General features: G+C 42.3%; 2 protein-coding genes across 3 annotated transcripts in view; one reads left to right on the top strand and one right to left on the bottom strand.

Moving 5' to 3' along the window:
* LOC134285111 (uncharacterized) overlaps positions 1–14,011 on the top strand; it is a 192,223-nt gene that overhangs the window by 138,022 nt on the left and 40,190 nt on the right. The gene's annotated exons all lie outside the window — the stretch shown is intronic.
* Positions 1–14,011, bottom strand: part of LOC115269571 (cadherin-86C) — a 589,109-nt gene that overhangs the window by 77,679 nt on the left and 497,419 nt on the right. For both annotated transcript variants that reach the window (XM_062845170.1, XM_062845171.1), the window contains exon 3: positions 359–564. In XM_062845170.1, the coding sequence (XP_062701154.1) occupies positions 359–564 (206 nt within the window). The remainder of the gene's footprint in view (positions 1–358; positions 565–14,011) is intronic.

Genomic DNA, 14,011 nt, shown 5'->3' on the forward strand with positions numbered 1-14,011 from the left:
AATCATTCAGGATCATTTCTTGAGCAATTATCCAGGAATCATCCATGAATAATCCAAGAATCATCCAGGAATCGTACAGAAATCATCCAGGAATCGTCCAGGAATCTTACAGGAATCATTCAGAAATCACCAGGAATCATCTCTGAATCATCCAAGAATCATCCATTAATTATCCAGGACTCTTCCTGGAATCATCCGGGAATTTACCAGGAATCATCCATGAATTATCCAGGAGTTATTCAGAAATCATCCAGAAATTATCCAGGAATCAACTAGAAATCATCCCGGAATCATTCAGTAATCTTCCAGAAATCATCCAGGAATCATTTCGGAGAAAATATTTTCTTCCGATACTCACCAACCAACTCGAACTGCAGCGGGTACTCGAACTCCTCGTCGGTGGCCCGTAACCGGTAGATGACAGAGCCCACGGCGGCATCGGCCGGCACCAGCACCAGCCGCATCCGCGTCGAGGGATCGAACTTGGGATCCAGACCGACCACGGTTCGCTGTATGAGACCGACCAGCAGCCAACACTGCCACATGACGAAGGTGAGGAACATTCTGGAAAAAGAAGGGAGAGAAAGAATAATAATGGGTTGATTAATTGTCGGTTCTATTAGATTTATCTAGTATTAAGTTCTTCAGAGTAATTAGATTGCATAAGCTCATTGATCCAGTCTTGTAGAGGTCCTTAAAACCGTCATACAACTTAAACAGTTCCCAAGAGTACTCATTACGGTAATTGCCCATCGACCTGAACAGTGGACAGTCGAACCACTAATTAACAAATCATTTCTCTTCTACAGTCTGCCTGGAAACCTGACAGCTGACATGACAAGAACAAACCACATTATAACTCGCTCGCAATGGATGGAAGCCTCCAGGCCTCCGCGGGCTAAGCTCATCGTTCATTCATTTGGCGTTGCTGCAAGCACCATCGTTGGCGTTGGTAAGTATGTGGGAATCCGAATCTGTTACGACTGCGTCACCTCATCCGAGGTGTGCGTCTTTATCCGGCGCAGTCGGTGGCTGCCTAGAGATAACCATCGCCATCGATTCGCAGCAGGAGGGCTGCTCTCCACACGGTCCTGACAGTAATCGATCTATTCGGTAGAGGTGCCGTTCCATCCTCCAGTGTGAATGGGGCAGTAATCGTCCCCGGACTGATAAAAAAAAGTCCAGTAGATATACAATACACTGTATTTTAACGTTATAGTACAGTTTATTGTGGTTACCATACAAAATATCAGAAAATAACCATATAACTTATCGTTGTGAACCATATGATGTATTGTGGATGTATCGTGACGATATAAATATCGATTTTGCTTTAACAAATTTGAAACACAAACCATATATTTAATGGTTTTTATAATGTTTGAACATCTCATGTAACAGATTTAATTGTTGTATTATAATACAATAACAATTGCATTCATTTGTTACGTCTTATGATGTAACGCCTAGAAGAAGATAGAAAAAAAAAAACATTCCTTGACAATAAAATGTATTGTTGTATTATGGTTGCGAAATGTATTTGTATGGGATTTTTTATCCGGGATCTTTGCTTACTGAATGTTGACACCGAAAAGGTCCGTTTAGGTATTCTCATTCGCTTGTACAACTGGGACACAAATATCACGTAATGTGCTGCCTACGATTGCATAACTGTCCCATATGAACTCTGCAATTATGGGACTGATATGCGATCACAGGCAGTGTAGTTCACACTCACGGTGCATAAAGGCGATTGACGGGGCTGTTAGTGAGCCACTCCGCATTGAGCTTTTCGCTTTCTAGCTGCTAGCTGTAGGTTCTTGGGTCTCTAGCTTCATAGTTTATGCTTCTGGCTTTTGGATTATAATTTCTGGTTTCAGGTTTAGCTTCCAACATTTGACTTTAGATTTTTAGCTTACAGATTCCAGCTTCTGGTTTATACACACCAAATTTTTCGAAACGCTTCCAGCACAAAAAAATCAGCAAAATAAATTACTGAATTTCAGCAAATTTTTTGCTGAACTTCAGCACAACGTTGCTGATCAACTGTCAAAATTGCTAGATTGTTCAGCAAGTTGAAAAATAATTGCTGATATTCAGTAAATTCATATTGCTGAATGAAATCAGCACAAAAAAAATCAGCAAAATTTGCTGAATACCAGCAAACAAAATTTGCAGTGTAGCTTCTGGCTTATAATTTCTGATTCCTAATTTCTGGCTTCTGTCATCAAGCTTCTGGTTTCGAACCTCTGGTTTCCACTTGGTTTTGGGCTTATAACTTCATGATTCTTGTTTCTGGCTTTTGGCCCTTAGCTTATGGCTTCTGGTTTGGCTTCCAATTTCTGGCTTCCAATTTTTGGCTTCCAGCTTCTGGGTTCGGGTTTCTGGTTTATAACTTCTGGTTTCTGGCTTCTGAATTCTAGCTTCTGGTTTGTAGCCTATGTCTACCACCATATAGTTTCTGGTTTTCTGGCGTCTAGGTTCAATATCATTGCTTCTGGCTTTTGATTTCAAATTTGTGGATTTCGCTTACAACTTCTGGCTTCTAATTTCTGCCTTCCAACTTCCAACTCCTGGTTTATAGTTTTAAGTTTTTGTCTTTTGCCTTTCTGTCTTCAAGCATTAGGCTTCTAGCCTCTGTTTTATACTTTTGTGCTTCCAGTTTTCTGGTTTCTGTTGTCAAGCTTCTGGCTATTAGATTCCCGTTTCAAACTTCTATCTTATAGCTCCTGAGTTTTGGCTTCTAGCTTATGGGTTGTGGCTTCTGGTTTCTAATTTCTTACGTAAATTTTACTAGTTTCTTATTTCTGGAATTCAGCTTCCAGATATTACTGTTTAGTATATGGTTTCTTGCCTGTGGCTTCCTGCTTCTGGCGTAAAGCTTTTGGTTTATAGCTTTAAGCATCTAGTTTTTAGGTTCTGGCTACCAGTTTCAGGTTGTCAGCTTCTAGAGTCTTGCTTGTAACGTCAAGCTCTTGGCTTTTGAATTCTAGCTACTGGTTCCCGGATCCTTGTTTCTGACTTTAAGTTTTTGTTTACTGAATTTTGGTTTCCATAAAGTGACTTGAATTTCATGGTTGCTAAGCAAGACTGCTTTTGATTTATAGCTTCTGGTTTCTAGCTGCTGGATCTTGCCTTCAGGCTTTTTGCTTCTGGTCTTTGGCTTTTAGACGCTAGTTTCTGAGTTTTGGCTTCTAGCTTCTTACCTTAAATCTAATTTCTTGCTTCGGATTTCTAATATCTGACTTCTTGCTCTTGGTTTTTGGTTTCTAGCTTCGGGATTTTCGTTTTGACTTCCAGCTTCTGACTTCTGGCTCCTGATTCACAACTTCTGATTTCAGGCTTCTGCCTTCTAGTTGATGTCTGCAAGCTTCTGGCTAGAATCTGTTTCCCACCTTCTAGATCCTGGTTTTCTGAGGTCTAGCTTTTGAATATCAGTTTCTAGCTTTCAATTTCCAATTTTTCGTTTTTGGCTTTATAATTTTTGAATATGGCTATTGACTTCTAACTCCAGTTTTTCCGTTTCTGACTGCCTACTTCTTATTTATAGCTTCTGGGGTTTGGCTTCTAGATTCTGATTTTCGGTTCCAGGTTTCAAGATTCTGACTTCTTGCTACTGGTTTCTTGTTTGTGGCAATTCAAATGATGGTTTCTCGCCTCTGGCTTCCTACTGGCTTGATACTACTTTTAGTTTCCAATTCCTAGCTTCTGGCAAACAGTTTCTGGTTTTTAGCTTCTAGTTTCTTGCTTATAACCACGAGATGCTGGTGTTTGGTTTCTAGCTACTGGCTTCCGGATCCTTGCTTTTGGTTTATGAATTCTGGTTTCTATATAGTGGCTTCACTTTTCTGGTTACTATCGTCTTGCCTCTGGCTTCTGATATATGGTTGATGCTGGCTTTAACCTTCAGCTTCTGGTATTTGGTTTCCAGCAGCTGGTTTTTGCGTTTTGGTTTCCACTTCTTACTTTCAATCTGATTTCTTGCTTCGAGTTTCCAACTTCCCACTTTTAGCATTTTCTTTTCAGATTCAAACTTATATCTTCTGGCTTTTTGTTTCTAGCTTCTAGTTTTGGTTTTGGTTTCCAACTATTGGCTTTGCTTTGATGACTTCCAGCTCCCAGCTTCTGGTTTCTGGTTCCTGGTTTACAACGTTTGGTCTCAGGCTCTTACCGTCCAGTTACTGACGACACGCTTCTGGCTTCTAGTCTCTATTTTCAACATTCTAGCTTCTGGCTTTCTGGCGTCTAGCCTTTGGATTTTATATTCCTGTTTTGAGTTTTTGATATTCAATTTTTGGTTTCTGGCTTCTAGCTTCATAATTCTTGCTTTTGGAATCGAACTTCTGGCTTCCCATTTGTAACTCCCCATTTCTGGTTTTCAGCTTCTGGCTTTTGTCTTCTGGGTGCATCTATCATGCTTCAGGCTTCTAGCCTCTATTTTTTACCTTCCAACTTTATTTTTTTTTTGGTTTCTGACACCAAGCTTTTGGCCATTAGATTCGAGCTTCTAACTTCTGGATTTAGGCTCTTAGCTTGTGGTTTTTGGATTTTGATTTCTGGATTATAGTTTTGATTTATGGTTTTTGGTTTCCTACTTCTGGTGTCAAGCTTTTGGTTTTTGGCTTCTAGCTTTCAGTTTTGATTTTTAGCTTGGGTGTCTTGTGTCTAACTTCTAGCTCCTAACTTTTGGTTTCCAGTTTCTGTCTTACGATCAATTGCTTTTGGTTTTTGGGTTCTAGTAAGTATATGTTTTCTGGATCTTGCAATTTAAATGATTTGGCTTTGAACGTTTTGCTTCTGGCTTTTGGCATCTGGCTCCAGATTCTAGCTTTTGGCTTTTTGCTTCTGTCTTTTGTCTTCCAGCTTCTAACTTTCAATCTCATTCCGAGCATCCAAATTTTGCTCTCTAAATTTTTGCTCCTGGCTTTTGGCTTCTATCTCCTTGCTTCTGGATTTTGGCTTCCAGCTGCTATCTTTTGGCATCCAGCTTGTGGCTTCCATGTTTTGACTTCTTATTTACTTCAAGTTTTAGTTTCTGACTGTTTCCTTCCAGCTTCTGACTTCTAGCTTCTGGCTTCTAGATGTCAAAAACTGGCTTTCAGACTACGGCTAAGCTGAACTTTTATCTTTTAGTTTATGATTTTTTACTTCTAACTTATTTCCGGTTTTTGTCTTCTGGCTTCTTGTTTTGGTTCCAACTTCTACTTTTTTGTTTCTAGTTTTTTGGCTGTCTGCTTATGACTTCCAGCCTTTGGCTTCTAGTTCCTTTCTACACTTCTAGCTGCCAGTTTCTGTTATCTTTCTTCTGATTACTAAATTCTGGACTCTAGCTTCCGGCTTCTAGCTTTTAGCTTAAAGTGTCTGGTTTCTCTTTCTAGCTTCTGGCTAGCAGCTACTAGTTTATAGTTTGTATCTTCTGGTGTCTAACTATGTGCTTCCAGTCTCAGGTTTCCCGCATCTGGCTTACAGCTTCCGGTTTCTAACTTATAGCCCTAAGTTTCTGATTTGAAACTCCCAATTTTCTAGTATTCCGGTGCTATCTGCTTTCTTCTAGCTTTTGGGTTAAAGTTTCCGGCTTCTAGCTTCTGATTTTTTGTGGATTTTAACATCAAGCTTCTATTTTTTAGCTTTTAACTCTTTGTTTGGTGTTTTGAGTCTCTAGGTTTCTATTTCTAGCTTCCAGCTGTTCATTTCTAGCTGCTAGCCTCTGATTTCTATCTTCTGATTATTAGCTTTTGAATTTTAGCTTTCGTCTCATAGTTCTCAGCTTCTAGCTCCTGACTTCAAGTTTCTAGCCTCTAGCTTCTTGTTTCTGTTTCATAGTTTCAGGTTTCTAGCTTTCTGCTTCTGGTTTCTGATCCTCTATTTTTTTTGGTATTTGGTCTCTGATGTCTAGTTTTAGAATTGCAGCACTTGGTTTCATGTTTCTGATTTATAGCATACGATTTCCAGCATCTGGTTTCTTCTAGGTTTCTATTTCCAGATACTTTTCCTGTATTTCTGGCTTTCCTAGCTTCTCGTTTCCGATTTCTGGGTTTTTGCTCTTAGCTTCAGACTTTCTTCAACTGCTTTCTAGTTTTTGGCTTCTAGTTTATATTTTATAGCTAAAAGTTTCAAGCTTCGAGCTGGATTTCAATTTTTGGCATTTAGATTCTGACTTTAAACTTTTAGTTTTGGTTTCCAATATCTGACTGTTAGTTTTTGGTTTCTAGCTTCTGGTTTCTTCTAGATTTTGACTTTTTTTTATTTCCTTTTCTTCTGGCATTTCTTATTTCTGGTTCTAACTTTTTGCTAGTGGTTTTTGGCTTTCCTCTTCTGGTCTCTGGTTCTAAGCTTCTGTTTTCCAGCTTTTGGCTTTGCGTCTCTAGCTTCTAGTTTCTGTTATATAGCTTCATATTTCGAACTTGTTGCTTCTATAATATAGCTTATGGTTTCTGAATTTTTAGTTTTTGTATTCGATTTCTGGCTTTGGCTTTTGGTTTCTGGTTTTTAACTTCTGGTTTTGGTTTATAATTTCTGATGTCTAGCTCCTGGTTTCTAGCTTATGGTTTCTTCGACACATTTTTTTTTTACTTATTCATTTATTTGGCAGGCTCGGGCGCCATCTTCGACACATTGTCTTCCAGATAATTTCCTTCACTTCTGGCTTTGCTAGCTTCTGGTTATTGGCCTCTAGATTTTTGCTCGTAGCATCTGACTTTCCATTTCTGGTCTTCTTCTGTTTCGTGGTCGTCTTCCATTCTTTCTTTTTAAGGTTTCTGGCTTCTAGCTGCTAGTTCCAAGCTTATGATTTCAGGCTTCTAGATTGTGGATTTTAACTTATTTTATTTTGGTTTCTAGTTTCTGCTGACTTCTAGCTTCTGGTTTCTAGCTTCTGACTTCTTCTGGATTTTGACCTTTAATTACTTTCCTTTAGCTTCTGGTTTCTGACTTCTATAGTCTTGCTTGTAGTTTCTGGCTTTTCAAATCTGGTCTCTGCTTCTAAGCTTCTTTTTTAGTTTGTGTCTTCAAATCTCTAGCTTTAAGTTACCGTTTTATTTTTATTTTTTTAAGATTTCTAACTTTGGTTTCGGTTTCAGGATTCAAACTCATGACTTTGGTACTTAGTTTGTGGCCCTCAACTGTTAATTGTAGTTCTTACTTCTGGTTTCTAGCTTCTGGCTTCTTCTAGATTTTGACTTATAGTTAGTTACATGCGTTTACTTGTGGCTTCTGGACTTCAAGATTTTCGCTCGTAGTATCTGCCTTCCCACTTTTGGTCTTTGTGTTTCAGTTTTTTCAGCTTTTGGCTTCTAGTCTCTAGCTTCTTGATTCTGTTTTAAAGCTACAGGTTTCCACATTCTAGCGGCTAGTTTTAAGCTTCTGGTTTCACGCTTCTGACTATTCATATTAGTTTCTGCTTTATTGTTTCTGGCTTCTGTCTTCTGGTTTTTAGTTTCCGGTTTTGATTTTGACTTCCAGCTACTTTCTTTACACTTCAGGCTTTTTATTGCTTCTTTCTGACTTCTAGATATGCGCTACTTGCTTCTGAATTTCTACCTCTGGTTCATAAACCCTTGCTCCTAGTTTTTATTTACTGGAATATAAGTGTAAGCTTTCGGTTGCTTGCTTCTTGTTGCTTGCTTCTTGTTGCTAGCTTCTGAACCCTAGCTTCTTGATTTTAGCTAGCTTTTTTTTGCTAGTTTTTGAATTTCAGCTCTAGGCTTACAGTTTATGGCTTCCTCTAGATTTTGACTCCCAGATACTTTCTTTTACTTCGAGCTTTCCTAGCATTTAGTTTACAACTTCTAGATTTCGCCTGTTGCTTCTGGCTTTTCCGTTCTGGTCTCTGGTTCTAGGATTCTGTTTCTAGTTTCTGTTGTAAAGCTTCAGGTTCCTAGCTTCTAGGTTCTAGTTTCCATCTTCTAGTTTCTGGTTTTAGCTTCTGGTATATTGTTTCTGGTTTCTTACATTTAGTTTTTAATTTCTGGTTCCTTGTTTTTTGCATCTATCTTCTGATTACTAGTTTCTAACTTTTTCTAGATTTTGACTTAAAGTTACTTTTCTTTACTTGTGGCTTTTCTAGCTTCTGGTTCATGACTACTAGATCTAAGCGCTTCTGGCTTTCCCACGGGCTTTCCACTTCTGGTCTCTGGTTCTTAGCTTCTGTTTTCAAGGGTCTGATTTCTAGTTTCTATTTTATAGCTTCTAGCTGCTAGTTTCTAGTTTTTGGCTTCTGGATTTCAAATTTTGGTGTTTGGGCCCTGGCTTCTGGTTTATGGCTTTTAACTTTTGGTTTCTTCTTTTGATTTAGTTACTTTTTTTACTTTAGGCTTTCTTAGTTTCTAGTTTTTGACTTGTAGATATTTGCTCGCAATTTCTGGCATTCCTTTTCAGGCCTTTGGTTATAAGCTTCTGTTTTTTTAGATTTTGGCTTCTAGTCTCTAGCTTCTAGTTTTTTTTTTTTTCTGAATTCTATCTTCTGGTTTCTAGTTTCTTGTTTCTTCTAAGTTTTGGCTTCCAGCTACTTTCTTTTTACTTCTGGCTTTTTTTCTGCTTCTTTCTGACTTCTAAATTTGAGCTCCCAACTTCAGGTTTTCTCCTAGCTTTTTGTCTTCTACTTTCTGGGTTACAGTTGCTTGCCTTCGACTACAAGCTCCTTGTTGCTAGCTTCTGGACTCAAGCTTCTAGATTTTGGCTTCTAGCTTCTGGCTTTAAGTTTCTGGTTTTCAACCTTTGGATTTAAGGTTTTGGTTTCTGTCGTCTATTTTCACCTTATTGCATGAAATCCTGGACTTGGAACACCGATCACATGCCTGAAGCGATGAACCACTACTGTGCCAAACAAAGTCATCAGTCGCCACGTTTAATGTTGAGTTAGGTGTTAAATTATCACCACTCAACCCCAAATGGCATTCCCCTTCGAGGCTCGGTTGACACTTTGAGTTGGTTTTAAGTGCCTGATTCCCGCTGGCCGTCGGCCGCCATCACTGGTAACTACCCAACGACCCAACGCCTCACATTCAAATTGATGCCTAGTAGCATCAAACATTTTTTTAACGAACCATAAACCGCCACACTATCTTTCTTAGCCCCCCTCGAAGGAATGGGGGTGACTTTCCGCGTAACCATAAATCCCGACTAATCGCCGATAAATTACTGCGTTTATAATAAATATGCATAACGCTGCATCGGGGGCCACCGCGCATTTCCAAAGCACCACGCACCGCTCGCACGTGAGTGTGGTGCGACTAGGAGAGGTTTCCATCTAGCTCACCACAATCGACCATTACACCGACGACAAGTAATAGTCTACTGGTGAGCGCCTCACTTCGCGCCATTTGGAGTGTTCTTAAGGCTTCTTACGGCATCATCAGCATCGGCAGCCATGTTGGATATGCGGCTCGAAATTTCAAAGTGATAATTCTCTGCAACCAAAGCGAATATTCGTGTGAAAAAGTATCACTCTATTTGCTCACTCGCAGTGATTACGATGATACTTTTTCTGCTGTGTTGCTGCAGAATTGACAGTTTTTCATCACTTTAAAAACGCGAGACAAACAATCATTGAAAAGCAAAATGCCAATGATTCGTTTGAAAGCTTCGTGATGCGTTATGACACCTTAATCGCAATAAAATGCAGAAAAGTGCCATTGACGACGTCGGTGAGGGACGTACCCCTGTGGTAGTATATTGGCAGTCGATGGCGGCGGCGCCTCCCTCTAATGGCTTCATTAGCCAAATGCCAGTCATGCGATCTACTGGGTATTAACGCCCAACTGCTACTACGGCTGCTGGTCAGGTCCAGCCAATCATAACTTACGCCATTTTACGGTAGTTGGTACATGATCGAATTAATACGCCCTCTGTTCTTTTCCTCTGTCTGTACCTATTAGAATGTTTGCTGAGACTAATAGTTTTACCGACATTTAATAATTAAAAATGGCTTTGACACGGAATCGTGAAAGGCAGATCGTCAAACCAAAACAGACCAAAAGAACTAGTTTGGATACGTACCAAAACTTAAACCTATCATAAACCATTGGTTTTGTTGGTAGATATTCCGACCTTACACACCAAAAATCGATTGAGGGTTTCAGCAATATTTTGCTGAATTTTGCCGAGCTGAAGGCTTCAGCAAAAATTTTGCTGAATTCCAGCAAAATTTTGCTGATTTGTTCAGTAAACTCTGCTGATCACCAGTAACGTTTTGCTGAAATTCAGCAAATTTTGCTGAAAGTTCAGCAAAAAATTTTGCTGGACCCTTCAGCTCGGCAAAATTCAGCAAAATATTGCTGAAAGCGATTAGTGTGTACATCAGGAAATTTTTGGAGATCTCAGTTCTAGTCCTAGTCCTTGTTCTAGTCCTTGTCCTAGTCCTAGTCCTTGTCCTAGTCCTTGTCTTAGTCCTAGTCCTAGTCCTAGTCCTAGTCCTAGTCCTAGTCCTAGTCCTAGTCCTAGTCCTAGTCCTAGTCCTAGTCCTAGCCCTAGTCCTAGTCCTAGTCCTAGCCCTAGTCCTAGTCCTAGTCCTAGTCCTAGTCCTAGTCCTAGTCCTAGTCCTAGTCCTAGTCCTAGTCCTAGTCCTAGTCCAAGTCCTAGGACTAGGACTAGGACTAGGACTAGGACTAGTCTTAGTCCTAGTCCTAGTCCTAGTCCTAGTCCTAATCCCAGTCCTAGTTCTAGTCTAGTCTAGTCTAGTTTAGCTCAGTCAAGAACAACCAAGAAGGCATGGATTATACATGTAGATCTAAGCCCCCACACTTCAGGGTTTTTTTTGGAGCATGGAGAGTACAGACCGTTATAAGAAACGTTCAAAAGGTCAACAGTTAGCGGCCGTAACTTCAGATATCTTTGGAGTACCAGTGTTAGCCCTCTTGGGATGTAACGAAGTTTCTTCTAATTGGGTAAAAAGAAGGATGATCCATAAAATCATTAACAAATATATTTCCATCCACCAAATTCCTTAAACCCACCTCTCTACAAAGCAATCCTAACCAAACTGTCGTCCTCCGGGCTCACCTCCAACACTCCAACGTCCCTCAACTTCCGCACCACATCCTTCAGTGGATCCCCCTCCTGCACCCTATAATACGGCTCCCCGTGCAGCTGGGCCATCATCAGTTCCTGCAAAAAAGCGGCCACTTCGTCCGATCGCCCCTCGAAAGCTTGCTCCACCAGCGTCTGCAGTTTGTCGTTGCACAATTCCAACAGCTGACGCAGCTCATCGGTGTCCATCCGGGGGTCGTCCAACAGTTGGGTCAACTTCCCCAGAATTTCCTCGGCCATTGCTAGGTCCTCATCTAGCACCGGAGTAGTGGAAACAGCAGCAGAAGCAGCACCGCCATCACCAGCTTCAGCCATTTGTTCTCGGTTTGTTGGTAGGTTGGATCGTCGTCGTCTTCTGTCTTCTATGGTGTGAGGTCGGGACTCGGGAGGGGTTGTCTTCGCGAGATGTTTTCCGCCGAGATGTCAAAGGTGTTTCTGGGCCCTTCTACTACGGTTGCTGTGATCGTACAAGCTTTAGCACTTTTTTCTTCCTTCCCATTTGTTACTTCTCGGATGTTGGATGCATTCTGGAAGTCGCGTCGCAACGAGATAAGCGACATGCGACGAAGACGATTGGCGGGCCATAAATTCTCCTCACGGCTGCTGCTGCTGTTGCTGCTAGGCCGAGGCCAGGGAAGCCGAATTGGCACGCTGCGGTGCGCTGCTCGCTGGCTCGCTGGCACCCAGTCAAGATATGGATGGAGGAGGGTAAAGTTCTCCGGTGAAACAATGCAAGATTAATGTGGTGGCTCCAGAACACTGGTACATGCTGGGGAGGAGGGATCGCGGGGAGTAGAAATTGGCATCCTACTTCGGAACATGGTTAGAGGAATCCGACTCCCAGTATCACAGCCGCGTAGGAGTAGTTTGATCAAAATCTTGGTCAAAATTTAGTATGGAATTAATTATGTTTTACTAAAAGTTTATTTTTAAATTTCTAGTAGATTTTCTGTAGTAAACAATTGATTCATGGAATCCTATCAGAATTTCGATTGAAATCTCATTATTATTGCACTCAAAATCTCTTTGGGATTTTGCTCGAATTCTTTACAGAATTCCGTTCAGAGTACCTCCAAGACTTTGGTCGAAATCCCTTCAAAATACTTGTTAGAGTACTACTAGGATGTCCACTCGGAATCCCGTCAGGATTCCACTCGGAATCCCGTCAGGATTCCACTCGGAATCCCGTCAGGATTCCACTCGGAATCCCGTCAGGATTCCACTCGGAATCCCGTCAGGATTCCACTCGGAATCCCGTCAGGATTGCACTCGGAATCCCGTCAGGATTGCACTCGGAATCCCGTCAGGATTGCACTCGGAATCCCGTCAGGATTCCACTCGGAATCCCGTCAGGATTCCACTCGGAATCCCGTCAGGATTCCACTCGGAATCCCGTCAGGATTCCACTCGGAATCCCGTCAGGATTCCATTCGGTATCCCGTCAGGATTCCATTCGGTATCCCGTCAGGATTCCATTCGGTATCCCGTCAGGATTCCATTCGGTATCCCGTCAGGATTCCATTCGGTATCCCGTCAGGATTCCACTCGGAATCCCGTCAGGATTCCATTCGGTATCCCGTCAGGATTCCACTCGGAATCCCGTCAGGATTCCACTCGGAATCCCGTCAGGATTCCACTCGGAATCCCGTCAGGATTCCACTCGGAATCCCGTCAGGATTCCACTCGGAATCCCGTCAGGATTCTACTCGGAATCCCGTCAGGATTCCACTCGGAATCCCGTCAGGATTCCACTCGGAATCCCGTCAGGATTCCACTCGGAATCCCGTCAGGATTCCACTCGGAATCCCGCCAGGATTCCACTCGGAATCCCGTCAGGATTCCACTCGGAATCCCGTCAGGATTCCACTCGGAATCCCGTCAGGATTCCACTCGGAATCCCGTCAGGATTCCACTCGGAATCCCGTCAGGATTCCACTCGGAATCCCGTCAGGATTCCACTCGGAATCTTTTGCAGAGTAAAAGAAAACGTCTGGTTTGGTTCGTTCACTAGATACTAATGAAAATTTTATTTGAATTTCTCTATCGCCTACTATGCCACGCGCTGCTGGGCGTTGCCATGGTAACTTATATATTAGTACATAGGTTCATTGGTCATCGTTGCTTACTTCGATGCCTACTACGATTACAACACTCCTCCCTAAGCAAAGAATCCAATTAACCTATTGTTTTCTTCCAGCTTCAGATTCGCCAGGGCTTTCGTGAACCCATCCGCAGGTTGCTGCTTCGTGCTCACATATCCCAGCTCGATTATTCCTTGCTGTAGCACATCCCGGATGAAGTGGTACCGGATGTCTAGGTGCTTCGTCCGTGGATTGTACCCTTGGTTCCTAGCGATACAGATGGCCGATTGATTATCGCACCGGATTGGAATTCCCTGCACGCCAAACATCTGTGACTGGAAGTGGTGCCACCAAAGTGCTTCCTGGATTGTGCGGGAAAGCGCGATGTATTCCGCTTCGCACGAGGACAAGGCTACTGTTGGTTGCCGCTTCACATTCCACGACACAGCTCCTCCCATGAAGGTGAACACGTACCCAGTAGTGGATTTCCTGGAGTCCGGTTCTCCTCCCCAATCGGCATCTGTGTAGCCAACTAGATTCGATGCCCGATCCTTCGAGTACGTCAGTCGGCTTGATTTCGTACCTCGTAGGTACCGCATGATGCGCTTTACAGCATTCCAGTGACCGCGCCCAGGATTCGAATTGAATTGGCTGACTTGATTGACCGCAAAACTGATATCCGGCCGCGTCGCTTGCGCCAGATAGGTGAGACAGCCCACTGCCTCCTGGTATGGAACTTCTTTCATTTCGCGGGTCTCGTCCGGCGTCGCCGGTGACATCGATTTGTCCAGCTTGATGCTTGCCTCTGCCGGCGTGGAGACTGGGTTGCAGTTCGCCAAGTTGAACCGCCGCAACACGCTGTCGATGTAGTGCTCCTGGTCTACCCACAGCTCTCCGTTCTTCCG

The sequence above is a fragment of the Aedes albopictus genome, chromosome 1 (assembly GCF_035046485.1).
Source record: "Aedes albopictus strain Foshan chromosome 1, AalbF5, whole genome shotgun sequence".
In the NCBI taxonomy this organism is placed as follows: Eukaryota; Metazoa; Arthropoda; class Insecta; order Diptera; family Culicidae; genus Aedes; species Aedes albopictus.